Genomic DNA, 17,286 nt, shown 5'->3' with positions numbered 1-17,286 from the left:
CAACATGTAACGTATTTAAAATGAAAAAGTATCACAGATGCAAGTGGCTGCATCAGAGTTTAATAATTTTATTTTATTTTTTTTAGTCAGCATCAGTTTTTTGAGGTTTTTCTCAGCAAATGTTTTCCACCATCTTTCAGTTGCTCTCAGCACACCTTGGAATCTGCCTACACTTCTATTTCTTGCTTCTCATGCAGGATGACTGACTGGACTATAAAAAGGAAGGAAAGCACTGCACCCTAGGGACACCTGATACCATGTTTCCTTTTTAAGAACTTCTGTTCCTTCAGCTTTTTTAGGCTGAGTGGTGAAGATTTTCTGCATGAACACAGGAGACTGGTTCATTAGCTGAAGCAGTCTCAAGACACTGGAGACATACATTCAACTGTCCATAAAGCAAAAATTTAATACAAATCAAACGCAAGAGAACCTCTGGGCTCTCACAGTTCATTTCACTGCCACCCAAGCTTTAGCACACAGCTGATTTATCCTCTGAGTCACTGCTGTTTGTAACTGGGCTACTTACAAAGTAAAGTTGGTGGGGTTTTGTTTGTTTGTTTTTTTTAAAGAACTGATTGTTCATCCTTCCTAAGTGACAAGAGCCTGATTTCAGAAACAGAAATCTTTCCCTGTCTGGAAACAACTGCCCTAACATCCCTAAGCTGGATTAAATCAGCATTTACAGTTCTTTTAAGTCAACACCTGTCAATTAAACAGATGAATGAGCAAGGATGATTCTCACTCATTTTCCTCCAAGATCCTGAACTTTTGTGCTCTGTAGATGGCAGCGATTATCTATACATACTGCCCTGTGTTTCCTCAATACCAGGAGCTGCATTCACACAGATGTTACGTGGAAGCACTCAGATATCCAGTGCGCTTACACAGCCTTTTCTCCTTTTTCCTCACAGAAGCTGGATCTTCATTACAGAGCACTCCCTTTTGTACAAATTGCTTCCTAATCCGCTATAAAAGGTCTGCTTTATTCAAAAGCCACAGAAGAATGGGAAAATCTCCCAGTATAAAAGACGTTCTTAGGTTAATGTCAATTCTGCAGGAAGGAAACCAATTCCTTCCAGAGGCACCTTTGTAAAGGCGCCTTTCTACAGTGTGAAGATAGAGGACTGCTGTGTAGAATTGAGGCTTGGGGTCCGTGCATACCTGGCGGATCCGTTTTGTCTAAAGGCACTCTGAAAGACAAATCTTTTCCTCAGGAAATACAGAGATTCTTGCAAAACATTTTCTACTGCACAGCATCCTTTTCAAGTTTATGGGAGATCTGGCACAGTTTCTACCCACAGTTTTAATCTGATACTTTCCTAGAAGAAATTAAAGCGAAACTCTTCTTGGGAAGTTGTGAATCTGAATGAGCCTGTATTAAGTGTCCCGGGTGACTCTGAAGGGGATCCTGCTGAATCTTGGCTTTTCCTACACGCTCCAGAGCGCTTCCTGATGACCTGGCAGTTCTTGTTGTAGATGCTTTCCTTCACTTCCATGATCCTGGCAGATTTTGCAGCTTAAAGAGGGGAGAAAATAGCGGGAAGTTATGTTTAGTCATCTAATACAGTGAGCTCCCACTCTTCAGAGCTATGTGGAGGGCAAGAGTGAAGCCCTTTCCTCTTCATTTCCCCCTGCATGCCAAGTGTTCCTACCTGCTTGCATGAGCTTCAGCTGTTTGCACCGCTCCTCCTCCATCTTCTTCCTGTAGTCTCCAAAAAGGGTTCTCATGACTTGACGCTTCTTCACCAGTGGAGCCTTGTCATTGCGCAGCGTCTTGATTGCACGGAGAGCCTCCTCGGCTGAAGCAGTGCAAAGGAGAAACAACCCACAGCTTAAGACACTTCACAGGGTCTCCCCTGCAGCACTGTTCCTGCCTGCCAACACCTCCCACAGGGGAGATCTCTTGTTCACTTGAATGCTCACCTTGCTTTGGAGTGGATTTCTGTGTCTTCAGGCCAAGCTCCAGTTGCTCCACACACCAGTCCACCTCCTTCCACAGCTGGTCCTCTGACTGCTACACAACATGGAACAGAGCGTGCATGAGGAAACAAACCATGCAAAAATCAGCAGCAGTTGCTACACACACACAAAAAAATCTGCATAAAGGCAGGACTATCCGGAATTTCCGGTTCTGGTGATTACTTTATAGGCTTCAATACATTTTCCCTATTCCCTACATTTTCAGTGGGTAAACTTAAAGCACTGGACAAATGTTTTGTTGCAACTCCTTGCCTTTGTCTGATGGATTTAATACCTGGCTGCCATTCAGATGACAGTTTTCTGCAAAGCTGGCCAGGCCCTTTCACACGAAAGAAGCTGTCAATTCAACTTATGGATGGGAGGAATAAGCATGAACAAAACAAAACAACAATGAAAACTACCCAAAAACCTGCCTGAAATCAAAGGGTAAGTAATGGACAAAATAAGAAGCTGAGTCTTGATGCCTCAGCTCCTTTGTGCTTGCTCAGCCAGAACTGCATGAAGACTAGGGAGCTGAAGACCATGAAGATGGAAGGAGCCAAGTCCTATCACATAAAGCCTGCTGGCTAACTGAACAGCGAAAGGGAGAGAAACAGGGCTGCACCCAAGGTCTGAAGCAATTGTTAACTGTTAACACATAAATGCAAAAGCCCTCACGCTATCTCCTTCTTTTCCTTATGACAATCTCCTTCCAATGGACGGGAAGGGCTTTACATCATCCTCAAATCTTTCTACTTTTCTGATACTCAGCACTGTTTACTGGTAAGGTTGTTGGTAAGCAATACTTTGGATGGAAAGCGTCAGTCTAGAATATTAACAAAAGCAACTCTTTTTTAATTTTGTATGTCAGTATAGCCCAGCTGGCATTGTTTGTTAATTGTTTGTTAACTACACTGAGGCTGAAAAGAAAAATCAAATGGAGACCTGGACCTTAGCAGAACATTAGGAAATCTCAGGATGTGTTTAGATCATAAAATCTTAATGGTGTGTTTACACAGAACTTGCAACTTCAGTTGATTTCTGGGCCATGCCTCACAGTGGGAACCTTCTTGAAGTTCCACACTGGGACCTGCCATAGCCTTGTCTACACCAGCTAGCAACTTTCCTGTTTGCGTTATGTAATTCGTGACAGCTGGCAATGTGGAAGTTGGGGGTACAGTGCCTGCTTTAACACCCACACACACCAGCTTGGCACTAACTGAGGACAATTACCTGCAATATTTTAATGTTTTGTTTTAAAGAAAACGTGGCACTCAGGTTCCCAGGATTAGCTATCACAAGTCTAAACACCAAATGTTTCAGCACAGGTCTGAAACAAAGGAACACCACATTCCTTGGCACTGACTGGGTTCTTAACTGACTAGCATGGGAAGAAATCAGCTGCTCCAAGCAAGCAGTAATTCTTGTCTTTCATATTTCATCTCGTGTCAATATACTGATTGTTAAACTACGCACAGCCACTAAGTTTCTCTTTTACTGAAGGCTTTATAAATGATGGGATCTTATCAATGTTTAAATACCTGCGAAGTCTCATCCTGGTGGGATGCATCTTTATTCTGGCATCCATTAGCTTCTGTCTTTGTCTTCCTGATGACCTCAGTTTCTTCTGTCTCCTTTTTACTGACAGAAGGTTTCTGTTTCTTCTTCTTTTTCTTCTTCTGTGTAGCTCCATCTGATGTTGATTTCTCCATCACTGTTTTATCTCCAGGAGCACTCTCTGGTTTGGGGATCTTTAATGTGGGGTGGCTTTTGTCCTCTTTGGGTGGACTACCTGCAGTTTGAGCCAACTCAGGCCTCTGCAAGGCTGTAACCTGCAGCACCTCTGCTGATTCAGTAGGCAATGCATTACCCAGCACTTCATGATCTGCCGTACCCTCTGCATGTTGGTCTGCTGGAACTAATGGGACCGGAGGACAGTCTTCATCCGGGATGGCAAAGTTGAAGGCAAATTTGGGTTCGTGCCCAGAGGCAACAAAACGCAGAGCTCCACTCCAGTTCTCCTGCTCAGTGGCTCTCACATTCGTTTGTATCTGCTCAGCACCACCAACACCAGGGACTGCTTCCAAAGGTGCACCAGTTGCTTCTGGGTCTGTCTCAGGAAGTGTAAAATCAAATCGGAAGCTGTTGTCAGATGACATGGACCACTTTGGTTTTGCCTCAGAGATTTGGTCAGACTGTTTCCCGTACGCCACACCATCCGAAGCCTGTCCACTGCCTTGTTGTACTTCCACACCACCAGTTTTTGTGTCTAGAGAAGAAAAAGGATGTTACTATCAATATACCTGTTTACTAGTAGGGGGATGCCACTGCTACTGCAACTCTCTCTGTAAAAGTACTGCCACAGAGAGGCGATTCAACCACAAGCTGCGAGATGGGAAGTCTGCAGAACAGAACCAAATTTCACCCTCCCCTGAAGGGACTGTTCGAGCTCACCTGCTTTCTCCATGCTCTTCCGGTCCTCAGCTATCTTGAGACACTAAACCCCAAACACGCAGTCCGTCACTTCTCGCTCCTTCACAAAAGGAGTCCCATGGAAGCGCAGGACCTTGGGTATGTGTTGCGTCTCTTCTGCTGCATGCAAGAAAAAGATCGAGAGAAACAACAAAGAGGTTATAGTGCGCCTTAAAAAACATCCTGTGAGACACTGCTGGCTGGGTCTCCTCTGAACATGTTCTGTGTTCATATCACCTCTAACTAACTCGTGACAGGCATTGAAGTGAAAGGAAGCTCCAAGTGCTTCTAGAAGCTAAAACAGTACCATGAAATGTCCTTAAAGGAAAAAAAGATAGAACTTAACTACTTATTATACATTTGAGGAATCTTAAAGTGCAGCACTACTAACAGCATCGAGGTTACCAAATGCTTAACATCCATTCCCCCAAAGCAACTGAGAAATCCAAGAACATGGATTCTCTGGAAAACTGGGAAAGATCTGATTGAATAGTGAGTACACCCAAGAGAGGAATCTTTCTTGACTCTCATACAACCCACCCATATCACAACAGTAATATTAGTTCTTTGTGTTAGATCCAATTCCCTAAAAAACATAGTTCTTCCATGCCAGTGGGCCCCAAAGACCTCAGTTTGGGAACGTTGTATGTGCATTGTCTTCCAGTGCTTGTCTAACACATTTCAAGCCACAAAAAGCTTGATGTACAAGACCAGTACTTTGGAATGGGCACACACAAAAACATCCTCTTTGCTGCAGTGCTTCTCCAGGACTCTCCAAACGAGGGATACCTGACAGGCAGATTGCAGATCTAATGCTGAGAGTGCCATGGTAGGAAGGGACTAAGAACACTGCGCGTACAAGGCAGAAACACCCCAATGGGGCTGGGCCCACCCGAAGAAGTAAGACATACATTCACAGCACCAACGTGTCAGGGCCCTGAGTACACATGCCTCCTACATCAAAGACTTTTGCTGGCTGCATTCAAGGACTGTTTACCAATAAGAGCTGTTACAAAGGAAAAAATAAAAAAAGCTTCAAGGGAAGCTCTCTCCTCACTCACTTGTGAGCTATTTTAAGCTGAAGATCTCACGCTTGGCCTGCCTGAGCTATGTTGCAGCACTGCTGCAGCCACACACCTCATTGATCCAGACCTTGACCCTGATCCACACCTAAATTCCTGGCTAAAGTTTGGATCTACCCCATCACCACAGACTTCTGTGGCAATCCGGACTCTAGGCAGAGCATGGTTACCTTCAGCAGTCCTGCTTTGCTCTCCTCTGTCAGGTGCTGTGTGAATGGGCCCCCTTCTGGCCAAGTCCCTGCCTCTGCCTGCCCTGTCACTGTGCTTGGCTCCTAGAAACCTTCCCTGCTGCTCCTTGACACGAGGTACCAAGCACTAGATACTGGTGTAACAAAGCAGTCTGCTGCTCAGGCATGGTGAGTGGGCACACGTTAATTACCTCGGGTCCACCAGCAAACACTCAGCAAGGTGTCTTGCAAAGGGTAACCACGCCTCTCCCCTAGCCATTGGTAGAAGCAAGATCCGTAACTTCATATGTTAACAAGTCGGACTGACTGGATAAAACTGTGCTCTCCTGAAAAGCATTTTATATTATGTTATCTTTAAAGTAATTTCTCCATCAAACAACAAGGGCCAAGCTTCACAAAAATAAACCTGGTGTTTAAGGGCCGGACATACTAATATAGCATTTCTTTAAGACTGAAAAACAGAAGTAGAACTGGAGAAGAATCAACTGGCAATCAATTACACAGTAAATCATAGAATCATAGAATGGCTGGGGTTGGAAGGGGTCTTAAAGATCACCTAAGTCCAACCCCCCTGCCCTGGGCAGGGATGCCACCCACTGGATCAGGTTGGCCACGGCCCCATCCGGCCTGGCCTCGAACACCTCCAGGGGTGGGGCATCCACAGCTGCTCTGGGCAACCTCTTCCAGTGCCTCACCACCCTCTGAGTGAAGAATTTCCTCCTAACGTTTAGTCTAAAACTATCATGCAAGAAACAATACAGAAAACAGGGAGAATCGAAGTCACAGGTATAAAATATAAAGCTGTTTACATCAGATAGTTCTTAAAGTTCCTTGCTGTTTGTTGGTTTGTATTTAGAACAAGTCCCATGTAACACGAGCATAGGCAACAGACTGGAGAGAAGGAATACAAAAAATACCTGTCTCTGCTAATTCAGAACCAAGGCTGGAATTCAGCTGTGGATGGCGGGACAGGCACCTACCTCCTGCTGGGGTTGGGCTGAGGCACAGCAGATGTGTCTGCAAAACGCACCGCTCCAGCTCATCCTGCAACCTGCCCCTGGGGACGGGGGGGAAGGCACAGTGTTTCAAATCAGCACAGATCTCTCACCTGCAAAATGGATGCTAAAACTATTTCCTGAAGTCTGTGTGAGAGGTCGGACTAGCAGGTCAAAAAACGACACGCGTTTTCTGGCTTCACGCTCGAGGCGCGTTGTGTAACCGCTCAATTGGTGCCATAAAGCAACACAGCGCAGGGCGCTGCAACGTGCCCCGTTCGGAAGGCAGCAGATACAAAATCCCGAGGCAACAAACCCTCCCGAGCAGCAAAGCATCCAGCCGGGCCTCGCAACTGGTTTTCTTTCTCTCTCTCTCCCCTCCTCCCGTCCTCTTTCTCTCTTCCTTTCCCTCGCTTTTTGGCACCCTTTCGCTCTCTTCCCCGTACCCCAAGAGTAACGAGGCGACCCAGAAAAACGGAGAAAACTCCCGGGCGGCCCCAAGCGCCAGGCGAGCCCTCCCCAGCACCCCGCAGGAGCCGTGCGGGGCTCCCCACGCGACCCGAACCCGGCTCCGGCTCCGCCGGCCCGCCCCGGGCTAGGCCCAGCCCCGCCGCGGCCCCCGACCCCCTCACAGCGGCCCGGGCCCGGCCGTGGGGCAGCGGCCGCCGCTCGGGGCCCACGCGGGGCCTCACCTCGGCCCGGCCCGGCCTCCCGTCGCCGTCCCCGCCCCGCGGCCCGCCCGCCGCCAGGCCGCGGCGCCTCCGTTCCGCCTCGCCCCTCAGCCCCAGGCGCGCAGAGGCGGCGCGTACACGCAGCGTCCGGTTCCCCGTCTGCTTTAGGTTTCCTTTTATTGAATTTTGTTAAAAAAAAAAAAAAAAAAAAAAAAGAATTATACACCTTGTTTCACATTCGGTTCTCCCCCCCCCCCCCGAGGATTCTTCCCACAGCAGACGGACGCTCGCCCGCTGAGATGCACGACGCACATCGCGCCCACGGCGCGGGTGTTCGACAGCTCCGTGCTTCAGTCCTGGAGGTTTTCCTTGCTGCTGACACCAGCAGCTGGTGTTAGAAGCTCCCCAGGGCTGCCAGTCATCCCAGCAAGGCTCAAAAGTGCCCCGAAAGCACTTCCCACTTATAACGGTTATAAAAAGGTACTGGAAAAATCTGCACGTTTCTGTCAACCCTCACCAGACTTCCGTCTTGCCTCACAACCTCCGTGCTTGCTAAGGCTTCGCCCCTGTCTAAGCACCCCTCACTACAAAAAACATCTTGTTTGGTGGTTGGAGGCTCGTCAGGGGCCAAGACTCGTCACAAGGTTTGAAAACAGCATCAGTCTTGGCACAGAAGCGTCCAAGTGTCGGGAAAAGAACTGACAGTCAAGTACTGAAGAAGATAATAATGCGCACAGGAATAATGAGCTATCAGCAACTGTCTTGAAATGCCAAAAATGCTCTGCAATTTTCTTCCCTTATGAGCCATAGGATTATCTCCCTCAGACCCCAGGCTGGACTGAGGGCATGTGAGCCCCTCACTAATAGCCTGGATGCATCACCTAAAGCAGAAGTGTCCTCTCTGCGGCCTGAGGAACGCACCAACCCTTCAGATGATGCAAGGGCTCTGTTAGGCATGGCTGGGTGCAGATCCTGCAGGACCCATCTCGCCAGCACAAAGGGTTGGAAGGAACATTGTTTTCTGTGGCAGGATGTTGTCCATGGCTCCAGCCGAAACCACATGCTGTGGACTCAATGCCCATGCAGGGAAAAGGCACAAAGGACCAGCAATGCCTCGTTTTCCTGGGTTTGATCTCTGCCCTGAGGATTCAGCCCACACTGATGGACAGCCCTACAACAGCACCGAGTCAGTGAGCTGCGGCAGCCTTGCTCCAGAAGACGCACAACGCAGGATCAGTGCCAGTGAATCAGAATGTGGTCCTCAGCTTCTGCTGAGGCAACAGCAACCTTCTGACATGAAGAGCTGTGAGCTCAGCTGGTTGGCACTGATGGCCAGCCAGCTACAGCTGCCCAGGAGCAAGGCAAACAGCGTGGAGAGGCATGGACATGGCTTGAGCCTGCCTCGGGCACAGGCAGGTTAGTGTGTGCTGTATAAAACAGTGCAAAGGCTGGGACAGCTTCACACCACTGTAAGATGGCGATAGGAGCACCTCTGTCTGGGGACTCCACACAGGACAGCTGTGCAGTCCTTCAGGTCACTCCAGGGACCAACAGTCCCTCCTGACACAGACCTGCCTGCTCTCCCCACTCCACCAGCTGAGCACCAACAAATTTGTTGCAGGCATGGCTGTAACTGGAAGCAGTGGTTGTGCTGGAAAACACAGCTCTTTGGTATGAGGCTCCTTTAGGGGAGTTGCAGGAAGGAAGGAAGGAAAAAAAAAAAAAAGAGAAGTGGGGGGGTGGTTACCAAAGCTGCTAATCACAGTGCCAGGGAGCCTCGGGAGGGCACCAGGACAGCCCAGCATCACATGCCTAACACATCCTGTCTCCAGACTTCCTCGCCCGCGATGTACGTGGCTTGCACATACAGGCTGTCATTCAGCATCAGGAAATCTGCACCAGATAGGAGAGAAAGGAAGCAGCTGTCAGAGAAACAGAAGGAGGGCAACTGGGGCAGCTGAAGCTAGCTGGAAAGAGCTGGGCTCCAGGGCTGTCTGCATGTGGAACTTTCTTCCCACCCCAAACACGGTAGCAGGACAGCAGTGGAGCACCGTCCTTGCTCTGCTCCCTGTTCATCTGAGATGCGGGGGCCTCTCCAAAGGCCTTGTGAAGCACCACCCCCACCAAGAGAAAAAAATACTAGAGCAAAACTCCACAGCAAATCCTGGGCAGAGTGGGTCTCCCCAGATCCCCCACTGAAGCGGTAGATAACGCCTGCATTCGCAGCAGCCCCTGCTTTGCTCCAGCACACACGAGCCCTCATACCACTGTCCCCATACCAATACCTGCATCAGAGTCGTAATCCAGGGTCCCCTTTTTGTGCTCAATCCCCAGGAGCTGGGCAGGATGCAGAGATGCCGCCTCCAATGCAGTCTCTACTGAGCACCCTTGGGGTAAGAAGGGGGAGGCATTAGGGCAGCAAACAGCCCCATCACCAGAGCAGCCCCAAACTTGTGGCTAAGGCAACTGGTAGCATGTCAGGGACCCATCTGGATAACCAAACCCATGCACAAGCCCCACTGTATTTGCCAGCACCAAGATCTTTGTCCCCTCCTATCACAATAGGGCACTAATATCTGGTCTTACTCCCTCTCCCCTAAACGGGAGGAGCTGGAATGCCCTTGTCATGTAAGCATGGGGCTAAGGAGGGGAAAAGATCCCTAGGTGAGACAGCAGGAAGAGGGGAACTACCTAGGGTATGGGGAGGAGATCATTCACTTTTAGTCCCTTTGTTAGGAAAGAGCAGGACAGTTCACCTTACTGCCACAGGTTAAAATGAAACCTCCCCTCGTAAAGGTACTCATCTCTGAGGACAGTGCCACTGATGCCAACCCTTCTCCTCACGTCTCGGGCAAGAGGGGACGTTCCCTGGCTGAGCAGACAGTTGCCAAGAGCAAGACCTCTTCCCAAGCTGACACAAGAAGTAACAGCTTGTGGGCAAGGCTCACTTACCTGTGGCTTCTAGGAAGTGTCGCACACACGCGTCCATGGTCGCTACACTACCGCTCAGGGTCTTCGTGCCTGGGAAAGGAACAGGACAGCACTGAGCAGGACCCCAAAGGGTAGAAATCCTGGGTCACAAGAAGCAAGTTGAAGGTCTCTCAGCTATTGCTGCTGAGTGACGGAACGAGGTGACAGTGTCTGTGCTGACAGTGCGGAGGGAGTTACTAGGATGTCACCCTGCAGCTCCGTGTCAGGCCAGCTGGACTAGATGAAACCCTAGCTCACAACACAGGCACCTGCTACCAAAGACAGAGGAAGGGAACTGACAAAGGAACCACCCTTCCTTAGAATATCTTCCCAGTCTCTAACTGCTAGCAGATTAGGGAACTTACTTAGCAAGAAGTGGTGGTGTTACAGAAAATACAAAAGACAATAAATATCCACGAGATTTTTCTGTCCTTTCTGACCCCACTACAATTTCTAGCATCCATACCACTGGACAAGAATGAATTGAAAGGTTTTGCAGACAGCTAAAAATTGTCAGATTCCTCCTCACTCCAGTAAGACGGGGCATTTCCCACCTTCACAAGGTGCCTCATTCTCCCCAAGGCAAAGTCATGGCAGAGCCACTAACTGATCAGGCAACAAAACCCAAGAAGGTGGCAGAAGTGCTGCCTCACACTGACAAGCGCTGGAAGGTGTGCTGAGCTCTCCAGGAACGGGGCACGAGTGGCAGTGCTGTGCCAAGCTCTTTTGCAAAAGGCACTTACCTGCAATGTAGGTGTTCAGCCCATCGATCTCCACCACCTGCTGGCCCAGGGTGTGCCGACCTGGTGCCAGCCCCATGCCAGCGATAGCATCCGTCACCAGCACCAGGCCTGAGGAAGGCAAGCAAACACGCCGCGGTAGCTTTGCGGCCAATCCTACTGCAGGCCCGAGCACTGCGCCACGCGGACCCTCCCGGAGAGGGACCAAGATGCCTCCAGCCACCTGCAGCTGAGGCAAGTGGGCTAGTGGATCACGTCACGTGGCAACGGCCTCTTTCAGGCAGCAAGAGTAGCGCTCGTGGGAGACAGCACAGTGGGTGTTGGGATGTTGGTGACACTGGGCAGGTGACTCTGCGTGGGCCTGGTATGGCTTTACCTGTGGGGTGGGCTCGGTGGGCGATTCGCAGGGCAGCAGGGTTGGTGTGGATGCCATCAGAGATCATGCCATAGAAGACCCTCCGCCCAGCAGGAATCTTGTCACTCGTCAGCAGACCCACGATCCCAGGGTCACGATGGTGGAACTGCCCAAGGAGAGAGAGGAAAAACCGTTGAACGTCAACAGGCCTTGTAGGCTGAGACCCCTCCTGCCAGGGGATGCAGCTGCTATCTCTATCAAACCCCGCCTGGCAGCGATCAGTGAAACCTCATTGCAAGGCCTGGTATGAAGCACGCTGATGAGAATAAGCATTCATGGGCAGCAAGAGAGAAAGCACCAAAAGCAATGCCAGCACAGGGCAAACACCCTTGACTACTCACCGGCAACATGGCATTGAAGAGGTGCGTGATGAAGGTAGCACCATGCTGCACAGCCTCCTCAGCCTGGGAAAGATTTGCCACCGAGTGACCTGGGAACAGAGACCGCTGTATGATTCTTCTGCCCACCTCTCCATTTATTTCCCCAGAGGGAATTCCAGGCGTAAAGACGCATCATCACTAGGGCTCTGCTCTGATGCTCCAACCTGTGTTTGGGTTTGAGATGCCAGCCTCGTTGCAGAGGCGTCTGACTATGAGCACGGGAGCCTCTGGCCGTGGGTGTTTCACGCAAACAGGTTCACTGCTCACAACAGTCACCAACGCTGCCTCGCTCCCAGAGGCATCGCAGAGAGCTGCCTGCTGGCTGGGCTAGAGGCCCTAGGACGTGCCTTCGGGCTGTCTACAGGTATCTCAAGGCTTTATGTGGAGAGGTGTCAAAGGAGTAGGGAAACAGCGGGCACTTTCCAAGAAAGAATATATCAATAAAACAACTCAGGAACAGGTGTTTACCCTAGTACAGGCAGCATATCTAATGTAAACAAATCTCTCTGCAAACAAATTCTGTCTTTCTGTGATTCTTCTCATTACATGCCTGTGAGATGCTCTGTACAAATACCCTTCTCAATTAAGGTTCAATTTCACCCCCCAAAAACTTATAAAAATGCAGTAGGGGGAGAGGTCTTCGGCACTTCCAGTTGAAAAACCGAGTTTTCAAGACTCAACAGCAACCTTTGGAAAACAATTTCACCTGTCAAATAAGGCCTAAAGCAGCTGAACTTCAGAGTTTGAACCTTTCCACATAGTCAGCCTTGAATTAAATCTTTATTAACTGAAGGCTTAAAAAAAAAAAAAAGGAAGACTGCTCTTATTTCCTGTTTTTACAGCACCAGTGCACTTGTGCAGAACTGCAAGTGCTCTTCAATCGATGACATTTGGCCCTTGCCATACAAAGGGCAACAGATTTACAGCATCAACCTAGGTCCCTGTTTGTGATGCGTCTGTCCCTTCCATACAGGTCAGGGAAGGGGTGACAAAAAGAAATGCCACCCAGCCCAGTCACACGGAGACACCACCAGGGATGCTACTGCCCCAGGCTGCCTGCGGCACAGACACAACGGCTCCCCCGAGCCTCCTCCCCAGCCCTTACCGAGCGAGACACAGATGTCCCGCTTGGTGAGCTCCCGGATCACCTCGCTGCTCCTCTTTATCTCCGGGGCCAGGGTGACTATCCGGACGCAGTCCAGGGACCCGTAGGTTGCAAGCAGGTCCTGGAAGGCACCTGCCTCGAAGGTGCGGATGCAGTGCTCTGGGTGTGCCCCCTTCTTCTCCTTGCTGATGAACGGTCCTTCCAGGTGGGCCCCTGCTCAAACGGAAACAGAGTCACGACTCTTCCTCACCCCACCACGGGCTAAGAAACCTGCTGTGTCCACCCTGCTTGGGCCAAGCTCTTGCCATTCTCCAACAGCAAAACACAGTTCAGGTAACTACGAGATCAGTACGACAAAAGACGCAGCACTGGAAGCGGCCAAGCCCCACAGCCCCATTGCCACCACTCTGCTGAAACCAAAAGGGTGGGTGGCAGAGGGCACAGAAAGGCTGGGGACAGTTTGAGGGAGAGAGCAGACCTGTGCCCACCTGTGTATCCCTCCCACCAAGAGAGCTCCAGCCCCCATTTGTGCCTTCCTACGGTGGCTTCTTTCCTCTTAACAGGGGAAAAGATACTCTCCTAGAGTAACACCAGGGAGGACAGCGAGCGGCAAGACCACTTACCCAGGATACCTGCTCCATGGGCTCCACCATTTCTTACACTGATCTGAGGGAGAACCTAGAGAAAGGGGTTTGTCAGACACCTCAGACACGGTACCCCTGCCAGGCAAAGCAACCCAAACCCCCGGTCCCCACAGAGCTGGGCTATCAGGGACAAAAGGCCAAACAGCCCACAAAGAAAAAGCAAGCTGCGAGCCCCGCTGCGAAAGGCTGCTAGCTACCTGCTGGCCTGGAAAACATCGCTGCCTCACTGGTCTAAAGGTTAAGGGCAAGAAATCTGGGGTTGGAGTCCAACTCCTTATGCCCGCAGCTTTCCCACCATGGCAGCTGTCTCGGTCACTGAAGAAGCTCTGCAATGTCATCATCCCCAGCCCTCTCTGCTCTCGGTACCAGCCTCAGCCCTCAGCTCTTTATCACCCTACGGATGAGAGGGGGAGAAAGCCACTCACCTGGTGGTACACGGATGGAGGAGAAGTCACCAAAGTGGGACAGAAGGAGGTCACTCCATGGGAGAGTATTTTCTGACTGACCAGGTCAATCCCTGATTTGAAGTCATCTGTAGCCATGGAGAAGTCCACTCCAAAGCCTCCTGCACCACAAACAAAACAAAGATGAAGCTGCAGCCCCCTCAGTGGAAAGGCAGGCTCGCTGCCTGGATCCTCCCCTCTAGTAGGGGCCCAGACTCATGAACACTCAGTTTCCCAACCCAAAACTTTTTTGTGTGTGTGTGTGACCAGAACAAATTGAACTGTGTGTGACCTGAGCAAGCCACTCAGTTCGTATGGCATGAACTGGAGGCAAAGAGCTCCACCAGCACTCGTCTTGCCCTACATTCACACTGGCAAATCCAGCCAACACCATCCTACTGGAGTGCTTTTCCCTACAGAATCACAGCGTGTTGCAAGAAGCACCAACTTTTTATTTTGATGAAGGGCAAAATCTGAGTATTTCCCATTAAAGAGAGGATCTAGCTTCTGACACGTTCTAGCAGAGAACAAAGTTCTCAGCACCCAGGAGAGAGTCACTGCAGGTAAGGCTTGATCCCTTGAGAAGTCCTGCTCCATCCTCCACACGTCCTTGGTAGCGTAAGGTAGGCAAACTACCAGCACAGGGACTACTGATGAAAGGGAGGTTGGGAGGAAAGCCAGGCTGAAAACACACGTATCCAAAGTGGATCGGTTACACAGCAGCAGCAACCATGGGCAAAACTGTTCTTTATCATTAGCTCAGTGACTCCCATCTCCCTGATGCCCTGCAGAAACACGCTTGGTTGCGGGCAGCGCACATACAGCAGGGTTTGAAGAGCAGGGACAGACAAGCCTGGGGCCCACCGTCTTCCTTGCGCACGCACGTGGCTTCGCCTTACCATTGATCTGCACATCGATGAAGCCTGGGGCGATGATGCCGCCCTTGCAGTCCAGCTGGATGTCGGCAGAGCCCTTCTCGTCGAAGAAGAGTTTCTCCGGGTTGAGGATCTTCCCCTCCCGCACCCACAGGTCCTCCCTGCAGGGAGGGTCACACTCGCACGCCGCTCGCAGCCCCGCACCGCCCGCAGCCCCCCCAGCCACAGCACACGCGGCACCACAACGCAGGGGGACCGCGGGGGTCCGCAGACCCTGGCAGCACCTTCCCCTGCAGGCTCTCAGTGGCTGCTGCGGGGGCTGCTCTTCCAGCAGCGACAGGAGCGGCGGCCCTCTGCCTGGTCTCCGGTTAAATCTGACAGGAACGTGATGTTCCCGGACCGCGGCGGCTCAGCGAGCTGCCCGCGCACTGACCGAGGGGGGGTCGGAGGAGAGACCGAAGGAGAGCGGAGCGCGACGGGGGCTGTGGGAGACGCGTGGCTCCTTCCCTTCGGAGGAACGGGGCTGCGAGGACGCTGAGGAGCCCGGGGCCGGGCCCGGGGGGCCGCCAGGTCCCGCTCAGCGCCCAGGCTCCCCGCAGGTGCCCCCCGCGGCGGCGGGGCCCACTCACCGCTGCAGCCGGCGGTCCCGCAGGATGCGGCAGTTGGTGAACTGGGCGATGGGCGCGTCCGACACGGATTTGTTGGACGGCATCGTCGGGCCGGGGGGAGCCGACCTGCAACGGGGGCAGCCCTGAGGGCAGGGACAGCGGCGGGGGGATCCCGGGCGGGGGGGCCCGGGACAGCGGCCACGGGGACCGGGCAGCCGGGGCGGGGCGGGGCGGGGCGGGACGGGGGGGCTGCCCCGGCCTCCTCCCGGCCCGCCCCGGCGGACAGCCCAGCCCAGCCCAGCCCCGGGGCTCCGTCCCGGTGCTCGGCCCCGTCCCCAGGCCCCGGTGCCGCCGTTACCTCAGCTGGAGCCGCGCCGCCGCTGGGCTGTGCTCAGCCCGGCCCGGCCCCTAGGGCCCGCATGGCGCCAGGGGGGGGCGCGGGGCCGCCAGGGAGCGCCCGGCCGCGGCGGCGGACACCGGGGGGCGCCGCCAGCCGCCCGTCACGTGACCGCGCTCCGGTGCCGAACGGGAGCGCCCCGCCCCGCCCCGCCCCGTGACCGGCACCCGGGGAGCCGCCATCACGGGAAGGGCGCGGCCGCGGGCGCCATCTTGGGGAGGTCGCCGCCTGCCGCGGGGGCGGGCGGAGGGGCCGGGAGGGGGGCGAGGGGCGCCCCACGGCGGGGCGCGGCCCCCCAGCCCCTGAGAGGGCTCCCGGCCGGGCCCGGGGCGGGAGGGCGGTGGCCGGGCCCTCACCCAGGCTCGCTCCCCGCACGCTTGAAAGGCCAGAAATGAAGTCGGTCTCGCATCGCTCTTGCCCGTGGGGCCGCAAAACCGAAATAAATCCACTTCAGGCAGCTGAGTGGAAAAATAGCCCCAAAATAGTGAAAAAACAGCCCCAGCACCGAGCTCGGTGAGAGACTGGGCAAAGGCAGAGGGGCGCTGAAGCCAGGCCGCGGCCGTTTCTCCGCAGCCCGAGGTGCTCTGGGCACACACTGCTGCCCCGGGGCCCCCTGCCCGGCGCTGGGGTCCGTCCACCTCCGCCTGCAGCCTGTGCTCGGCAGTGCTCGGCGCTGCGGGCAGCTGGCTGCAGGGGACATGGCCCGGGGGGGCAGCGAAGCCCCCTCCCCACACACAGGGTGCAGGCACCGTGCTGAGGGAAACCCCGCTGCCGTCCTGCCACCCCGCACCCCGCTGCAGCCCCCTCAGACGACATCCCCCCCCACCAGGCTGTTCTTCACAGCCCTCGCGCTTGCAGCTGGATGTCTCCGTGGATTTGCTCTCTGGGTCTGTTTTAATCACACTAATCAGTAAATGAAAATGAATGAGCGACGTTCCATATCCTCTGAAGGGGCCGGCAGCGGCACGTGATGGCGTTTCACCCCGGTGTGTAACGGCACCGATGAAACGCTCTTGGAAAGGTCTACCGAACCCCAGTGGGAAGGGACACGTTTCCTGAGGACACCTTATCCATCTTATCCAGGGAAATTCCAACTGCAACAAGCTCAAATAAGCTGGAGCGAGGAACCAGGAGGAGCTGCGGTAGGCACACACCTCCCTTCGCTCATCATGCAGATACCAGTTTTTACTCATCGCAGCCACCTCCTCATTACCTTGTTCTTAACATTCTACACACAGATTATATTCAGATTAGAAATGTCTGGGGTAGTATCTTTTCCATTGAGTTTATACCGATACATTTAGATCTTCTCAGTGCAGAAGATGGTCTAGAGGAACATCCC

General features: G+C 52.8%; 2 protein-coding genes across 12 annotated transcripts; both read right to left on the bottom strand.

Annotated features, from left to right (window-relative positions):
• Window positions 1-48: 48 nt before the first annotated feature.
• Window positions 49-7,425, bottom strand: LOC310881978 (UPF0488 protein C8orf33 homolog). 11 transcript variants are annotated; one of them, XM_083800017.1, is made up of 7 exons: window positions 7,377-7,425; window positions 6,682-6,758; window positions 4,414-4,551; window positions 3,501-4,228; window positions 1,924-2,014; window positions 1,653-1,799; window positions 49-1,516 (listed from the first exon to the last, which is right to left on the bottom strand). In XM_083800017.1, exons 3-7 carry the CDS (start codon window positions 4,424-4,426, stop codon window positions 1,320-1,322), a joined length of 1,176 nt encoding a protein of 391 aa, XP_083656143.1. In that variant the 5' UTR covers window positions 4,427-4,551; window positions 6,682-6,758; window positions 7,377-7,425; the 3' UTR covers window positions 49-1,319. The 11 variants fall into 11 exon arrangements, with proteins under 11 accessions (XP_083656143.1, XP_083656145.1, XP_083656137.1 ...); XM_083800019.1 differs by having other exon boundaries at window positions 6,619-6,758; window positions 7,377-7,416; XM_083800011.1 differs by having other exon boundaries at window positions 4,414-4,548; window positions 7,377-7,416.
• Window positions 7,426-7,527: 102 nt separating this feature from the next.
• AMDHD2 (amidohydrolase domain containing 2) lies at window positions 7,528-16,073 on the bottom strand. Its single transcript, XM_083800022.1, has 12 exons — window positions 15,906-16,073; window positions 15,569-15,673; window positions 14,964-15,100; window positions 14,047-14,186; window positions 13,601-13,655; window positions 12,978-13,190; window positions 11,834-11,922; window positions 11,454-11,598; window positions 11,081-11,188; window positions 10,320-10,388; window positions 9,653-9,754; window positions 7,528-9,260 (listed from the first exon to the last, which is right to left on the bottom strand). The coding sequence occupies exons 2-12, from the start codon at window positions 15,649-15,651 to the stop codon at window positions 9,172-9,174; spliced, it is 1,230 nt and encodes a 409-aa protein (XP_083656148.1). The 5' UTR covers window positions 15,652-15,673; window positions 15,906-16,073; the 3' UTR covers window positions 7,528-9,171.
• Window positions 16,074-17,286: the final 1,213 nt, after the last annotated feature.

This window comes from Anser anser, assembly GCF_964211835.1.
Source record: "Anser anser genome assembly, chromosome: 15".
NCBI classification, from domain to species: Eukaryota; Metazoa; Chordata; class Aves; order Anseriformes; family Anatidae; genus Anser; species Anser anser.
Note: the sequence above shows the minus strand (reverse complement) of the source record. Positions and strands in the feature narration are given on the sequence as shown.